The 17,972-nt window shown below is 38.0% G+C and overlaps 1 protein-coding gene across 1 annotated transcript in view; it reads left to right on the top strand.

Annotated features, from left to right (window-relative positions):
- The window catches only part of BMPR2 (bone morphogenetic protein receptor type 2), a 178,525-nt gene that overhangs the window by 118,163 nt on the left and 42,390 nt on the right, over window positions 1–17,972 (top strand). Inside the window, exons 4-7 of the mRNA XM_012446149.3 lie at window positions 8,723–8,833; window positions 9,884–9,975; window positions 12,972–13,202; window positions 14,555–14,669. Coding sequence (XP_012301572.2) covers window positions 8,723–8,833; window positions 9,884–9,975; window positions 12,972–13,202; window positions 14,555–14,669 — 549 coding nt within the window. The remainder of the gene's footprint in view (window positions 1–8,722; window positions 8,834–9,883; window positions 9,976–12,971; window positions 13,203–14,554; window positions 14,670–17,972) is intronic.

Genomic DNA, 17,972 nt, shown 5'->3' with positions numbered 1-17,972 from the left:
CTTCTTCTTCCAGTGTGGCCCAAGGAAACCAAAAGACTAGAGTCCCCTGCTTTAGATAATCAGTACTTGACTGTTTCACTAGTTTCCTAAAGAATGTCTTCAATTAGTTCATATGTAGAATGTATATAGTATCTCACATTTCTATCCTAGTAGTATTTTACATGGTTTGTCTACACCTGGCATGTATAGAAGATATCACTGAAGGCTGTCTTGTTTCTATTTTTTTTTTTTTTTTTTTTGTTTTTTTTTGAGACAGTCTTGCTCTGTCGCCAGGCTGGAGTGTAGTGGCATGACCTCAGCTCACTGCAACCTCTGCGTCCCGGTTTCAAGCAATTCTCCTGCCTCAGCCTCCCAAGTAGCTGGGACTACAGGCATGCACCACCATGCCCAGCTAATTTTTGTATTTTTAGTAGAGACAGGGTTTCACCATGTTGGCCAGGTTGGTCTCGATCTCTTGACCGCATGATCCACCTGCCTCGGCCTCCCAAAGTGCTGGGATTACAGGTGTGAGACACCGTGCCCGGCCTGTCTTGTTTCTTATGCCAGATAAAACCAGCACCTATTAGGTTGGTGCAGAAGTAATTGCTGTTTTGCCATTAAACATAACTAAAAGTAATGGCAAAAACCGCAATTACTTTTGCACCAACCTAATGTATGCTATAAGGCATGTTTAAATCACACCCCTTACAACCTTTATCTCTTATGGTTCAACTACTGTTTTTAAGACTAGTATTCTCATCGTAACTATATGAGGTTTTCTTATTGTCAGTAGAAGAAATGAAATGAGTGCAGAACTGTTGAATTCTACTGCAAAGTAAGGGAACTTTTTCATTTAGAATGTTGGCCTCTGTTTTTTTATGGGTATCACCCACAAAGAATTTGGCCCTATTACTTATTTTAGAGATAGTGCCATATTTGTTAATTTTGTGGAATAAAATATGGATCTTTTTCAGAAAAAAAAAAAAAAAACTACCTGGTTGTGTGTATATGTATTTTTAATTTCAACTTTTATTTTGGATGCAGTGGGTATATGTGCAGGTTTATTAAATGGATGTATTGTGTTGATGCTGAGGTGTAGGGTATGAATAATTCCATCACCCAGGCAGTGAGCACATTACCCAATAGGTAGTTTTTTTCAGCCCTCATCCCTTTTATTTTTCCCCCATCTAGTAGCCCCCAGCATCTGTTGTTTCCATATTTTTGTTCAAGTGTACCCAGTGATTAGCTACCACTTATTTGATAGTATTTGATTTTCTATTCCTGCATTAGTTCATTTAAGATAATGTCCTCCAGCTGCATCCACATTGCTGCAAAGGACATGATTTTGTGCTTATTTATGGCTGTGTAGTATTCCATGGAGTATATGTAACACATTTTCTTTATCCAGTCTGCAGTTGATGGGCACCTGGGTTCATTCCATTTGTTGGAATTAACTATTGTGAATAGTGCTGTGATGAACATATAAGTGTGTGTGTCTTTTTGGTAGAACAGTTAATTTTTATTTTTTGGATATGTATCCAGTAATAGGATTGCTGAGTTGATCATATATTTTTTAGACTAGCCAATACTTTGTAATCTGGAGGTGTCATTAACAAAATCATCCACTATGTAGGTATTGCTGAACAGACATACACATGTGAGATGCATTCTTTGATTGACAACTGCATTTATACCTTATAGAATCTGTTCGCAATTTTATTGTTGGCTCTGAAGGTTAGCTTCAAGCTGCTGCTTATAAAGAACATCCCAGACCTTTTGGGTTCTTACCAGGCTGATCTGTCTGCCTCTGTGGCTTTTTATTTCTTTCTTTCTCTCTCTCTCTCTCTCTTTTTTTTTTTAGCCAGTCAAATTTAGTAGTTGGGAGTTGCGTACCAACTTTAGTGACACCAATGTTAGTAAGTTTTGATAAACCACTACGATTGGACCAGCTGTCTGTTTTTCAACAACCCACACTATGCAGAACAGTTTAACTGTACTTAAGAACGTCGTTTAAATGGTTTGTTCCCTTTCCTTGTTTGCTTCTTTAGTTAATTCTAAAGAAATCATTGGACTATCCTTATGTTGATAATTCTTCCAAGATGTATATAGTCAGTATATTTGAATTATTATGCACCTGCTTTATTATTCTTATCTTTTAATATTCGAGAATAAGGAGAGATAAAAGGATAATAGCTTATCTTTTGGGTAAACCTCTTCGCCATTTAATACAAACTAGTTTTCAGTGGTTATAATATGAAATATATATGAAATCATTAAGATGCCTGTGATATGTTTAGATTTTTGTAGACAAAGGAAAATGGTTGAAAATTGTCATCATTTTATTATGCATTTTGTTTAATATTAAGTTTAAGTAGAATTTTTGTTTCTGTGGTAAATCTTATGTATAATATGCCAGAATTTTTTAACTCTTAGACCTTCATAACAGCTGGGATCCAAAAAAGATATCGGAGGATATTTCCTCATTGATATCAAAGCAGGAATATTCTGTACCCAGTTAACAAAGGAAATATTAATACTTCATACATAAAAACTGGTACTCCATCATGAACTCCTAAAGAGCAAGAAATGAATTCTTCTGGTTTTTTTTTTTTTTTTGAGACAGGGTCTTGCTTTGTCACCCAGGCTGGAATGTAGTAGCTTGATCTTGGCTCATTGCAACCTCTGCCTCCCAGGTTCAAGCAATTCTTCTGCCTCAGCCTTTTGAGTACCTGAGACTACAGGCCCTTGCCACCATGCCCAGCTAATTTTTGTATTTTAGTAGAGTTGGGGTTTCACCATATTGCTCAGGCTGATCTTGAACTCCTACCCTTGTGATCCACCTGCCTCGGCCTCCCAAAGTGCTGGGATTCCAGGCATGAGCCACTAAGTCCAACATAAGTGAGTTCTTTTAAAATGATGGCATTTTTTTTTCTACTTAGATATAATGCATATTTATTATAGAAAGTTTACAAAATATTTTAAAAATCACCCAAAATCTTTGTTAATCTTTTAGTTTTTCTGTGCGTAAGCATTTTATAGTAAAACATAGTCAGTCCAGGTGCGGTAGCTCACACCTGTAATCCCAGCACTTTGGGAGGCTGAGGTGGGAGGGTCATGAGGTCAGCAGTTTGAGACCAGCCTGACCAATGTGGTGAAAACCCATTTCTACTAAAAATACAAAAATTAGCTGTGTGTAGTGGTGCATACCTGTAATCCCAGTTACTCAGGCAGCTGAGGCAGGAGAATCACTTGAACCCGGGAGGTGGAGGTTGGCAGTGAGCCGAGATAACGCCACTGCACTCCAGCCTGGGCAACAGAGTAAGACTGTCTCAAAAAAAAAAAAAAAAGAAAAGAAAAGAAAAAAGAAATAACAGTTTTCTATAATCTCTTTCAGAAAATGGAAGCAGAGGAAACACTTCCTAACTCATTTTATGATGTCAGCATTATCTTAATAACAAGACAATGAAAAGGAACAAGGAACAACCTTGTTATATGAAAAATCTAAGCATTTGTTGTCTGCCATACTAGTGGTAAAATTTTGTGGTAAAGGTTTTTTTCAGTGCTAACTAGGTGAAATTAGATTTAATTGTATATATCCTTTTATTTAACAAAACAAATTGGGCTTTACTAAGCTTAACCTTAGTAAAAGAGGAGCAAATTAGAGACAAAGTCAATGAAATTAAGAACAGGAAATTATAGAGAAAAAGCAACATACCCCAAAGCTGGTTCTCCAAAAAGATCAATAAAGTTAATAAATCTCTAGCCTTGGCTACCAAAAAGAAAAGAGAAGCAAGTCATTAATAATCACAAAGGGAAAAGGGGTCATGACTACAATCCCATGGACATTAAAATGATAGTAAAGTAATAATACGAATTATTCTGTGTCCATAGATTTGAGAATTGAAGTGTAATGGATCGATTCCTTGAAAAACACATCTACTAAAATTCACACAAGGAGAAATACATAATCTCAATAAGCGTATATGTAATCTGAATAGGTATATATATGTATATATATATAATAATATATAGTAATTATATAATAAAATTAATAATTTTCCAAAATAGAAAGCACCAGGCTCAGATTGTTTCACTGTTGAATTCTAGCAAACATTTAAAGAAACATCATGACCAGGTGTGGTGGCTCACACCTGTAATCCCAGCACTTTGGGAGGCTGAGGTGGGTGGATCACTGAGGTCAGGAGTTGGAGACCAGCCTGGCTGACATGGTGAAAACCTGTCTTTACTAAAACACAAAAATTAGCCAGGTGTGATGGCAAACACCTGTAATCCCAGCTACTCCAGAGGCTGAGGCAGGAGAATCCCTTGAACTCAGGAGGCAGAGGTTGCAGTCAGCCGAAATTACGCCACTGCACTCCATCCTGGGTATAGAGTGAGACTCTATCTTAAATAAATAAATAAACAAACATCATTTTTCTATAATCTCTTTCAGAAAATGGAAGCACAGAGAACACTTCCTAATTCATTTTATGATGCCAGCATTATCTTATTACCAAGAGAGTGAAAGGCCACACTAGAAGAAAATATTTGCAAAACACAAAGCTGATAAATGATTTGTATCCAAAATATACAAAGTACTGTTAAAACTTACTAATAAGAAAACAAACAGTCCAGTTCAAAAGTGGGTAAAAGATCTGAACAGATACCTTACCAAAGAAGATCGACAGATAACAAATAATTATATGAAAAGATACTTGTCATCATAGGTCATTATAAATTACAACTTAAAACTATAATGAGATACCAGTACAAACCTATTTGAAAGACTAAAGTCCAAAATACAATGTAAAATGCTGATGAGAATGCAGAACACAGGAATTCTCATTCATTGCTGCTGGGGATGCAAAATGGATACCTCACCAAAGAAGATAGATAGATGACAAATAATTATATGAAAAGATACTTGTCATCATAGGTCATTATAAATTACAACTTAAAACTATAATGAGATACCAGTACAAACCTATTTGAAAGACTAAAATCCAAAACACAACGTAAAATGATGGTGAGAATGCAGAACACAGGAATTCTCATTCATTGCTGCTGGGGATGCAAAATGGTACAGCCACATTGGAAGACAGTTTGATAGTTATTTACAAACTAAACATAGGCTTATCGTTTGATCCAGCAATTATGTTCCTGAATGAATTGAAAACTTACGTCCCACAAAAGTTTACACAGATATTTATAATTACGAATAATTATTCATAATTGCCCAAACTTGGAAGCAACCAAGATTTCCTTCAGTAGGTGAATAGGTAACCTACAGTACATCTATAACATGGATAATACTCAGTGATAAAAGGAAATGAACTGCTAAGCCACAAAAAAACATGGAGGAATATAAAGTACATATTGCTAAGTGAAAGAAGCCAGTCTGAAAAGATTATATACTGTATCATTCCAACTATATGACTTTCTGGAAAACAAAAACTGTAAGGACATAAAATATCTGTATATAGTCATGAATCTATAAATTATTTAGTTTTATATATGTGTGTATGTTTGCATATGTTTATGTGTTGAAAATAGTTTCTCTTTTAGGTTTAGCAAATTCTAAAATGAGTTAGTGTTTGTTGTGTGTGTGTGTGTGTGTGTGTGTGTGTTTGGAGATGAGAGTCTTGCTCTGTCGCCCAGGCTGTAGTGCAGTGACACAATCTCAGCTCACTGCAACCTCCGCCTCCTGGGTTCAAGTGATTCTCCTGCCTCAACCCCCTGGGTAGCTGGGATTACCGGCAAATGCCACCACGCCCAGTTAAGTTTTGTATTTTTAGTAGCTACAGGGTTTCAGCATGTTGGCCAGGCTGGTCTCGAACTCCTGACCTTGTGATCCGCCTGCCTTGGCCTCCCAGAGTGCTGCGATTACAAGTGTGAGCCACCACATCCAACCTTAGTTTTTTTTCTTAATTGAAGTAAAATTTATATAACTTAGAATTAGTCATATTAAAATGTACCACTCAACACATTCACAGTGTTGTGCAACTATTACCTCTATCTAATTTAAAAACGTTTTCATCACCCCATAAGTGAAATCCAGTATCTAATAAGCAGTCACTCCCTATTTCCTGCTCTCCCAGTCCTTGACAGATACTAACCTGCTTTCTGTCTTTATGAATTTGGCCTATTCTGGGTATTTTATTTCAGTGAAATCATAGAGTATTCAACCTTTTGTAACTCCTTTTTATTGAATATACCACATTTTGTTTATCCATTCATCAGTTTATGAACATTTGTGTTATTTCCACTTTTGGCTATTGTGAATAGTGATGCTGTGAACCTGCGTGTGAAGTTTTCGTTTGAACACTTATTTTCAGTTCTTTTGGATATATGCCTAGGAGTGAAATTGCTGGGTCTTCTGGTGATTCCGTGTTTAACTTTTTAAGGAACTTGTAAACTTTTTTCTACTGTATTTTTACCACTTTATTTTCCACCAGCAATGTACAAGAGTTCTAATTTATCCACATCCTTGCCAGTGCTTTTGATTTTCTTCTTTTTTAACATTGTAGCTGTGCTAATGTGTGTGAAATAATATCTCACTGTGGTAAAATGAGTTTTATATGTAGCTTTTCTGCCTGTAACTTACTTTGTATGTTAAAAGGAGGTAGAAAATGATCAATATGTTATAATCTATTAATATCTTATAAATGGGCCAGGCAACATGGCTCATGCCTGTAATCCCAGCACTTTGGGACACCATGGTGGGCAGATCAACTTGAGGCCAGGAGTTGAAGACCAGCCTGGCTAACATGGTGAAACCCCATCTCTACTAAAAATACAAAAAATTAGCCAGGTGTGGTGGTGCATGCCTGTAATCCCAGCTACTCAGAAGTCTGAGGCATGAGAATTGCTTGAGCCTGGGAGGTGGAATTTGCAGTGAGCCAAGATTGTGCCACTGCACTCCAGCCTGGGTGACAGAGCAAGACTCTGTTAAAGAAAAAGGAAAGAAGAAAGGACGGAAGGAAGGGAAAAAAAGGAAGGGAGGGAGGGAGGAAGGGAGGGAGGGTAGGAAGGAGGAAAGGAGGGAAGGAAAAAAGAAAATCTAATAAATGGCCTGCAAATTAAGAGTATTTCAGTATTGTTTCAACAGATCTTTCTACAGAAATATAGTTTCGACATTTTAATAAGCAACTTGTACTTAATTTGATTGAGATAAATAAATTCATTAGAACGGGAATGTCCATCAGAGGAACTCTTTGCCATAGAGGCATCTTACTTTGCCACAGAAGCTTCTAATTTGAGTACAACATGCTTGATTTTGATTGAATATAAAGAATGAACGAAGATACTGGCAGTCATCAAGCACAGCCTCTGATCAGTATTACCAAACCTTGCATGACTACATCTAGTAAAAGAATGAACAGCTCTTTCATACGGTAATTCATTCTGTTTTAGACAGGTCTATTTATAAGCCATGTTTTTCTGTATGCTGAACTAAAGATTGTTATCCTTAAAGATACACTAATTGGAACTGGTTATTTTTTCTTGGTCCAAATCAAGTCCATTTTTTGGTATGAAGACAGCTATCATATCATCCCAAGTTTTCTTTTTTTTTTCTTCATCAAATGCTTTTAGTTATTTCTACCCATCACAGTTCAGAGGTCTCATACCTTCACAGTTGTACTTGCTCTCTTTTGGATATGCTGTAGTTTGTGGCCATCCATCCTAAAGGATATTTGCTCTAGATATGATATGACCCACAGAATGGAACTTAACACATAAAATGTTTAAGTGTTCATCATAGCCCTGTGATTTACTTATGTGTGTTCCCATTCCATTCTGCAAATAAGTAAACTTGGGCCCAGATAATTGAAGAAACTTTCCTAAGGTCATATATTAAGTGGAAGAACTGAGCTTGAAGTCCAATTCAGATTTAACTGCCTGTAAACACATGATATTTTTATTAATAATAAAAACAATATTGATAAACATAACTACCATTTATTGCATAGATAACATATTCTTTTAAAAAAACTTTAAAGTTTTTCTAAGAGACATGGTCTTACTACATCACTCAAGCTGGAGTGCAGTGGTACCATCATGGCTCACTGCAGCCTCAAACTCCTGGGCACAAGCAATCCTCCTGCCATAGCCCCCTGAGTAGCTGGGACTACAAGTGCATGCCACCATGTCTGACTAATTTGGTTTGTTTGTTTGTTTTAATGCCTGGGGTTTTGCTATGTTGTCCAGCCTGGTCTTGACCTCCTGGTCTCAAGTGATCTTCCTGCAGCAGCCTCCCAAAGTGTTGGGATTATAGGCATGAGCCACCGTGCCCAGTCAGAAAACATATTCTTGACATTGTGCTAAGTACTTAGACTGCCATCTAAACCTCACAGCTAACTTGGGAAATACAGAGTACTATTTTTATAAATGAGGAAATTGAGGATTTAAAACCAATTGTGATTGTAAAACCATTAGATTCTAAGACTCTTAATATTATACCATCCTGTCTATGCTATTCCATGGCATAGCTGATATTTCAATAATTAGGAGCACACCTACTTGGTGTTTCAGTGTTCCAGATCTATATGGAATAGTCTGTATGATTATATAATTTGCAATTATCACAAATTTATTACTAATTTTTTCTTTCATTTTCTTTGATCCAAAAACATTACTGATTTGATTATATATTGATACAGCCTTTCTAAAGGGCAATCTGTCAGTAGTTAACAAAATACTTTAAAAAAAAAATGATAACATTTCAAAATTTGTTTTCTTTTAGGTCCACCTCATTCATTTAACCGAGATGAGACAATAATCATTGCTTTGGCATCAGTCTCTGTGTTAGCTGTTTTGATAGTTGCCTTATGCTTTGGATACCGAATGTTGACAGGTAAAAATCACCACTTTCTGTCCTATCGTTTATTAAACATGCAATTTAATCAGAGTTTATTTTCTCCTTTTAAATTCCCTATGTTAAAAAAAAATAGTCTCAAAGTTATGCAGAATACACCCAGCCTAAATAATTATCACATATGGACAGTATCGTTTTCATCTAAATTATCAGTCACTACCCCTTTCCATGCCACTGGATTATTTTGAAGCAAATCACAGATATCATATATCTATAAGTAGTTAATTAGATATCATATATCTATAAATATTATCTCTATAATATAATGGCTTTAAGAATATATATTCATAGTACCATTTTCACATCTGAAAAAATAGCAGTAATTCCTCAGTATCATCAAATGTTCAGTTGGTTTTAATAAGCTTTAGGTTTGATGGACTGTTTAGGAAATCAGCATTCATTCATTCATTCATTCATTTGAATAACTTCTATATAGTCTTCTTTAAAGTTTTTGTAATATTACTTAAGGTTTTAAACTTTTAAATTAAGTCATCATGGAAGTGTCTCCCAGAATTTGGCCTTCGTGCTATTCTGCATTCATCTGCATTTATAGATGTTAGCAAGTTTAGTAAATAGCTTTATTCCTATTGAGATTAGGCGTAAATCTTGCTGCCAATCTTTCTGCAGCTCTTCTTTTTAACTATAATATTGTAAAAAGCATAAAAAGATAATCATTTTTAAAAAACCATATATTAGGCTGGGCACGGTGGCTCATGCCTGTAATCCCAGCACTTTGGGAGGCTGAGGCGGGTGGATCACGAGGTCAGGTTCGAGACCATCCTGGCCAACATGGTGAAACCCCATCTCTACTAAAAAATACAAAAATTAGCTGGATGTGGTGGTGTGCGCCTGTAGTCCCAGCTACTTGGGAGGCCGAGGCAGGAGAATTGCTTGAACCCGGGAGGCGGAGCTTGCAGTGAGCCGAGATTGCACCACTGCACTCCAGCCTGGCACCTGGCAACAGAATGAGACTCTGTCTCAAAATAAAAAGGAAACCATATATTAATAACCTTTTTCCTGTTCCTATAGGAGACCGTAAACAAGGTCTTCACAGTATGAACATGATGGAGGCAACAGCATCTGAACCCTCTCTTGACCTAGATAATCTGAAACTGTTGGAGGTAAGTTTGCTGTTAGATTATGGACTCTTGTTTCTGCTCTTATACTAGACCTGGAACAGTGATTTCATTCACTCATTAAGACATTCATTCATTTATTTAACCCTTACTTATTAAATAACAGTTTTTTGTCAAGGTCTATTCTAGGCACTGGGAATATAGGTGAACAATACAGGTATGCCTCCTAGGGCTTATATTTGAGTTGGGGGGTCTACAAACAGGTAAAGGAATGTATAATATAATTGCAAGTAGTAGTAAATGCTATGAAGAAAAGTACAGTGGACAAGAAAATGATGAAAAGGGGGTTAAAGAAAATATGGCCAGGCGTAGTGGCTCACTCCTATAATCCCATCACTTTGGGAGGCCTAGATAGGTGGATCACTTGAGGTCAGGAGTTCAAGACCAGCCTGGCCAATGTAGCAAAACCCCATCTCTACTAAAATACAAAAATTAGCTGGGAGTGGTGGCACATGCCTGTAGTCCCAGCCTAGGTGACAGAGCAAGACTCCATCTTAAAAGAGAAAAAGAAAATATATCTAGAAAGGGGTTGACCTTGAGTCCAGATTTGTACAGGGTATGAGAATAAAGTCATGAAATTTTGAAAACAGTGTGACACCAAGGAATCCATAGTAGACAACAAATAAATACTCCTTGTATGCATATATTACATGTTTTTGTAGATACATAAGGCTCTTCTTATATATAGAATTTATGTTTCATTTGGTGATATCGCAGAAGCTACATTAAAAGTGTTGCTATGATAAGTGTTTTTATGATCTTTATTAAGAGTGACTTGAAAACTATGATCCCCAAACCAGAGACTATTAAATAATAGATATGATAGATTTGACTATATAAAAAAATTGTAAGAACTTTCTGTTTTGGGAGAGACATACCATAAACAAAGATAAAAGCCAAATTTGAAAAAAAAAATTCAACATGCAAGGGAAAACTTGATAAAGAACTGATATAAATCAAGAGGAAAGAAACATTCTATAGCAAATGGACTAAAAGGCTGGGTGTGGTGACTCATGCCTTTAATCCCAGAATTTTTGGGAGGCCAAAGTGGGTGGATTGCTTGAGCCCAGGAGTTCAAGACAAGCCATGGGCAACATGGCGAAACTCCGTGTATTTGGTAAAAAATTAAAAAATTAGCTGGGTGTGGTGGCACATGCCTGTAATCCCAGCTACTCAGGAGACTGAGAGGTTGAAGGATCACTTGAACCTAGGATGTGGAGGTTGTAGTGAGCTTGGGCGACAGAGACCCCCGTCTCCAAAAAAATAGACAAAAGATATTAACTGCCAATTCACAAAAGAAGTAAGTGTGGCTAAGAAATGTACAGTAAAATGGCCAGTTTACAAGGTTGAAAGAAATACTAATTAACCCATGGAAGTTTAACCATGATTAAGTCATAGAAACACTCCCAAAAATTGCTGAATTAACTATATATCGATACAACCTTTTTAAAGGACACTTTGTATAATTTTAACTTGGAAATAGTGTATGAGATACAACATACATCCTTAAATAAATGATGGTAAATCCCTAACCTGTTTCAATAAAAAGCTAAAGCAATCCCTAGAAGTCAAAAATGATGAGAATGGGTTACATTTTCTGGTTCTTTGTGTGTTCAGTAATTTTTTTGTTTTCTGGATATTGTGAATGTTGTTTTGTGGAGACACTGGACTCTTCTAAAGTGTGTCGAGTTTTTTTTGTTTTAGTAAGCATTTAACTTGGTTGGACACATATCACAAACTTGTCTGCGGCAGAAGCTCAAATCTCAGTTCAGTTATTTTATCTTTAGCTGGAGACTGTCTTGTACTTTTATTGAGTTTCCCTCTCTCTGACTTTCTCCTTTCTAGGGTTCTCCCCTCACTTGCCAGCAACTGTGGCTTTACCAATATGTCCTGAGTTTCCCAATGCCAGAACAGTTTTCTTTTCTTTTCTTTTTTTTAATCGAGGCAGAGTCTTGCTCTTTTACCCAGGCTAGAGTGCAGTGGTGCGGTCTCAGCTCACTGCAACCTCCGCTTCCTGGGTTCAAGTGATTTTCCTGCCTCAGCCTCCTGAGTAACTGGAATTACAGGTGCGTGCCACACACCTGGCTAATTTTTGTATTTTTAGTAGAGACAGGGTTTTGCCATGTTGGCCAGGCTGGTCATGAACTCCTGACCTCTCTCATCTCAGCTTCCCAAAGTGCTGAGATTACAGGTGTGAGCTACCACACCCAGCCTAGAAACAGTTTTCTTTAGCAAGTTTAATTCCACTGCACAGTGCTAATTTCAGCCTGCTCTCAGGCTAAAAGCCATAAAAATGGGTAGCTCAGGCTGGGCGGAGGCTCATGCCTATAATCCCAACACTTTGGGAGGCCGAGATGGGTGGATCACGAGGTCAGGAGTCCCAGAGCAGCCTGGCCAAGATGGTGAAACCCCATCTCTACTAAAAATACAAAAATTAGCTGGGCACTGTGGCATGTACCTGTAATCCCAACTACTTGGGAGGCTGAGGCAGGAGAATCGCCTGAACCTGGGAGGCAGAGGTTGCAGTGAGCCGAGATTGCACCATTGCACTCCAGCCTGGGTGACAGAGTGAGAGTTAGTCTCAAAAAAAAAAAAAAAAAGTGTAGCTCACCCCATGCCACTTTTTTCTCAAAGCCTTAATGACTCTCAAGATCTGTCTGCCTTTAGAACTTTTTTTTTTTTTTAATTTTGTCCGGCATTTATAAATGTTATCTAGGGGGAGGCTGGGTCTGGTAGAAGCTTCATCAGCCATTCTAGAACAAAATTTATTGATTTCTTGATAATGGAATAAACTGTAAGCAGCAGAGAGCTGTGGCATTCCATATAAATTTGTGCTTTATTGTTTAGTAAATTTGATTGTTCGATTATAATAGTAATTAATACCTTTCTTTTTTTTCTTCTTCTTTTTTTTTTTTTTTTTTTTTTGCTTACTCTTTGAACATGCACATGGGAATACCTTGCTTTCTTTAAAACACTTATAGCTGATTGGCCGAGGTCGATATGGAGCAGTATATAAAGGCTCCTTGGATGAGCGTCTGGTTGCTGTAAAAGTGTTTTCCTTTGCAAACCGTCAGAATTTTATCAATGAAAAGAATATTTACAGAGTGCCTTTGATGGAACATGACAACATTGCCCGCTTTATAGTTGGAGATGAGAGAGTCACTGCAGATGGACGCATGGAATATTTGCTTGTAATGGAGTATTATCCCAATGTAAGTACCTCATAAAAATTAAACTGAGGCCAGGTGTGGTGGCTCATGCTTGTAATCCCAGCACTTTGGGAGGCTAAGGCAGGTGGATCACTTGAGGCCAGGAGTTCAAGACCAGCCTGGCCAACATGGCAAAATACTGTCTTTACTAAAAATACAAAAATTAGCCAGATGTGATGGCACACATCTGTAATCCCAGCTACTTAAGGTGTCTGAGGCACAAGACGTGCTTGAACTTGGAAGGTGGAGATTGCAGTGAGCCAAGATTGTACCACTGCACTCCAGCCTGGGCAACAGAGCAAGACGTTGTCTCAAAATAAAAAATTGATTTTTATATTAGTTGTTAATCAGACTTCAGAGAGGAGTACTGTATTGATGGAGAGAGCATTACTGACTCACAAGCTGGATTATTAATAGTCTGCAATGGAATAAGGATCTCACACCACAATGTGAATGAATTATATTACTAATTATACTGTTTATTCAGCTTTCTCCTCTTTCTTTGTTACTCTCTTTTATATTTAATTTTTTTGATAAGTTTTTTGATGAAGGAAGCAGTACTTTGATTGACATTCATTTTGATGCAAACTCCTTTTCTCATCAGCAACTGGTAATAGTTTGTAGATAAGCACTTTGAGCAGCACCAATACATACATAGATATATTTACAAAAGCCTTTTGTTTTCTGCTTAGGAACCATATGATTTATATTTGTACTGGTGAATGATACACGTTTTCTGTCTTAATTTTATCAAAGAGTTTTTAAAAGGAAATAATCATTCATAATTTTTCATATTAGAGACATAAAAATTGATAATGTTTAGGCTGGTTGTGTTGGCTCACACCTGTAATCCCAGCACTTTGGGAGGCTGTGGCGGGCGGATCACAAGGTCAGGAGTTAAGAGACCAGCCTAGCCAAGAGTGAAACCTCGTCTCTACTAAAAATACAAAAATTAGCCGGGCCTGGTGGTGCATGCCTGTAGTCCCAGCTACTTGGGAGGCTAAGGCAGGAGAATTACTTGAACCGGGGGGGGTGGAAGTTATAGTGAGCCAAGATTGTGCCACTGCACTCCAGCCTTGGTGACAGAGTGAGACTCTGTCTCAAGAAAAAAAAAATTTATAATGTTTAAATTCCCCTTCTTCTCATCCTCTCCTCTTCTCTCAACACCCAGAAATGTCATATTAACTCTTTCAAGATTCTGAAATGTCATAGTTCGTTAGATCTTCATGGAATCCTAGCCTATTTGCAAGTTCTTTATAAGGATGCTAACTTACCTCTTCATGTTAAAGTAAGTTAATTCTACCTTTTTTTCTGTTTTGAATTCTACCTTTTTTTCTGTTTTTCCCTCTACATAGGGATCTTTATGCAAGTATTTGAGTCTCCATACAAGTGACTGGGTAAGCTCTTGCCGTCTTGCTCATTCTGTGACTAGAGGACTGGCCTATCTTCACACAGAATTACCACGAGGAGGTAAGAGAGTCAATAGACGAAATTCACACTCATGTGGGTTCAAAATTTACAACAGGAAATTTTAATTATATCTTCAAAGTAAAAGTATCATTTATATTATTGGATATTTATTGTTAGCCAGTTGTTTGAAAGATTCAACATGAAATACATTTGAAATGTAACAGAGTTTTCCCACGCAGCTGCCAAGATGGCAGAGGGGCAGTCCTAGTGCTTGGTAGCTGAGTCCAACTCCTGGGCTACCTGGAGGCTATCAGGATCCAGCAGAGAAAGTAGTGATCATGTGCTGTGAGGACATCAACATTTCTGGCAGTTTCTACAGAAACAAATTAAAGTACCTAGCCTTCCTCTGCAAGCAGACAAATAGCAACCCTTCTCAAGTACCCTACCATGTATGAGCCCCTACCCACATCTTTTGGCCGACCACATGCGGTATGCTCCCCAACAAGACCAAGGAAGGCCAGGCTGCCCTGGACTACCTCAGGGTGTTTGATGGAATCTCACTGCTGTATGACAAGGAAAAGCAGATGGTGGTTTCTGCCACCCTCAAGGTTGTATGTCTGAAGCCTTGAAGAAAGATTGCCTACTTGGAGCACTGGGCTTACAAGGCTGACGGGAAATACCAGACAATGATGGCCACCCTGGAGGAGAAGAGGAAAGTCTATTACCAGAAGATCTATTACCAGAAGAAAAACAGTTCATGAGGCTATGGGAAAAGGCGAAAAAGAACATGGAGAATAAAACTGACAAATATACCAAGGTCCTCTTGGCCCAAAGACTCCTAGTCTGAGCCCAGTAAAGACTGTTTATTCCTCATGCTTGTCCTGGCCTGCCCTTTTTTCATTGTTGCCATGGGATCTAGGGGACCCAGGGGCATCAGTCCAGGTGTCATAGGCAGCCCGGGACTTACAAAGCTGGAAATAAGGAATGGGCCTTAGTCATTATCTTTCTATTAGGTTACTTTAAACAACTCTAAGAGTTGTGCAGACATAATTTGTCTATGACGTACTTGTTTGCAGGAAAGTTTCATAAAATCATTTTTAAGAACAAGCAGCTACTTCAGTTGCAGTATTAGCAGCCTGGGTGCAATGGCCCGTGCCTGTAACCTTAGCACTTTGGGAGACCAAGGCAGGTGGATCACTTGAGCTCAGGAGTTTGAGACCAGCCTAGGTAACATGGTGAAACTCTGTATCTACAAAATACAAACATTAGCTGGACGTGGTGGCATGCACCTATAGTCCCAGATACTTGGGAGGCTGAGGTGGGAGGATTACTTGAGCCTGGGAGGTGAAGGTTCTTGTGTCAGTTTGTTGAGAATGATGGTTTCCAGCTTCATCCATGTCCCTGCAAAGGACACGAACTCATCGTTTTTTATGGCTGCATAGTATTCCATGGTGTATATGTGCCACATTTTCCCTGTCCAGTCTGTCATCGATGGGCATTTGGGTTGGTTCCAGGTCTTTGCTATTGTAAACAGTGCTGCAGTGAACATATGTGTGCATGTGTCTTTATAATAGAATGATTTATAATCCTTTGGATATATACCCAGTAATGGGATTGCTGGGTCAAATGGAATTTCTATTTCAAGGTCCTTGAGGAATCGCCACACTGTCTTCCACAATGGTTGAACTAATTTACACTCCCACCAACAGTGTAAAAGTGTTCTTATTTCTCCACATCCTCTTCTAGCATCTGTTGTCTCCAGGTTTTTTAATGATTGCCATTCAAACTGGCATGAGATGGTATTTCAATGTGGTTTTGATTTGCATTTCTCTAATGGCCTGTGATGATGAGCATTTTTTCATATGTTTGTTGGCCTAATGTATGTCTTCTTTTGGAAAGTGTCTGTTCATATCCTTCACCCACTTTTGAATGGGTTTGTTTGTTAAACTTATTTAAGTTTTTTGTAGATTCTGATATTAGCCCTTGTCAGATGGGTAGTTTGCAAAATTTTTTTCCCATTCTGTTGGTTGCTGATTCACTCTAATGATTGTTTCTTTTGCTGTGCAGAAGCTCTGGAGTTTAATTAGATACCATTTGTCTATTTTGGCTTTTGTTGACAATGCTTTTGGTGTTTTAGTCATGAAGTCCTTACCTATGCCTGTGTCCTGAATGGTTTTGCCTAGGTTTTCTTCTAGGGTTTTTATGCTGTTAGGTCTTATGTTTAAGTCTTTAATCCACCTGTAGTTAATTTTAGTGTAGGTGTCAGGAAGGGGTCCAGTTTCTGCTTTCTGCACATTGCTAGCCAGTTTTCCCAACACCATTTATTAAACAGGGAATCCTTTCCCTATTGCTTGTTTCTGTGAGTTTTGTCAAAGATCAAATGGTTGTAGATGAGTGGCATTGCCTCTGAGGCCTCTGTTCTGTTCCATTGGTCTGTATCTCTGTTTTGGTACCAGTACCATGCAATTTTGATTACTGTAGCCTTGTAGTATAGTTTGAAGTCAGGTAGCGTGATGCCTCCAGCTTTGTTCTTTTTGCTTAGAATTGACTTGGCTATGCAGGCTCTCTTTTGGTTCCATATGAAGTTTAAGGTGTTTTTTTCCAGTTCTGTGAAGAGGGTCATAGGTAGCTTGATGGGGATAGTGTTGAATCTATAAATTACTTTGAGCGGTATGGCCATTTTCACAATATTGATTCTTCCTAACCATGAGCATGGAATGTTTTTCCATCTGTTTGTGTCCTCTCTCATTTCCTTGAGCAGTGGTTTGTAGTTCTCCTTGAAGAGGTCCTTTACATCCTTTGTTAGTTGTGTTTCTAGGTATTTTATTCTCTTCGTAGCAATTGTGAATGGCAGTTCGTTCTTGATTTCGCTCTCTTTAAGTCTGTTATTGGTGTATAGGAATGCTTGTGATTTCTGCACATTGATTTTGTATCCTGAGACTTTGCTGAAGTTGTTTATCAGTTTCAGGAGATTGGGGCTGAACCATGGGGTCTTCTAAATATACAATCATGTCATCTGCAAATAGAGACAATTTGACTTCCTCCTTTCCTAATTGAATACCCTTTATTTGTTTTACAAAAAAAATTTTTAATTAGCTGGGGGTACTGGCACACACCTGTGGTCCCAGATACTCAGGAGGCTGAGGTGGGAGAATCGCTTGAGCCCAGGAATTCTAGATTGCAGTGAGCTATGATCATGCCAGTGCACTTCAGCCTGGGCAACAGAGTGAGACACTGTCTCAAAAAAAAAAAAAAAAATGAATTCCTCTTCATGCTCTGAACATTCTTCCTCCAAGATATACATGCGAGCATACAACCTATGGAGTAAACAACCTACAAATGAGAGAATATATTTGCAAACTG

This window comes from Aotus nancymaae, unplaced genomic scaffold (genome assembly GCF_030222135.1).
Source record: "Aotus nancymaae isolate 86718 unplaced genomic scaffold, 86718_ANA_hifiasm-v0.15.2.pri h1tg000008l, whole genome shotgun sequence".
Taxonomy (NCBI): domain Eukaryota; kingdom Metazoa; phylum Chordata; class Mammalia; order Primates; family Aotidae; genus Aotus; species Aotus nancymaae.
Note: the sequence above shows the minus strand (reverse complement) of the source record. Positions and strands in the feature narration are given on the sequence as shown.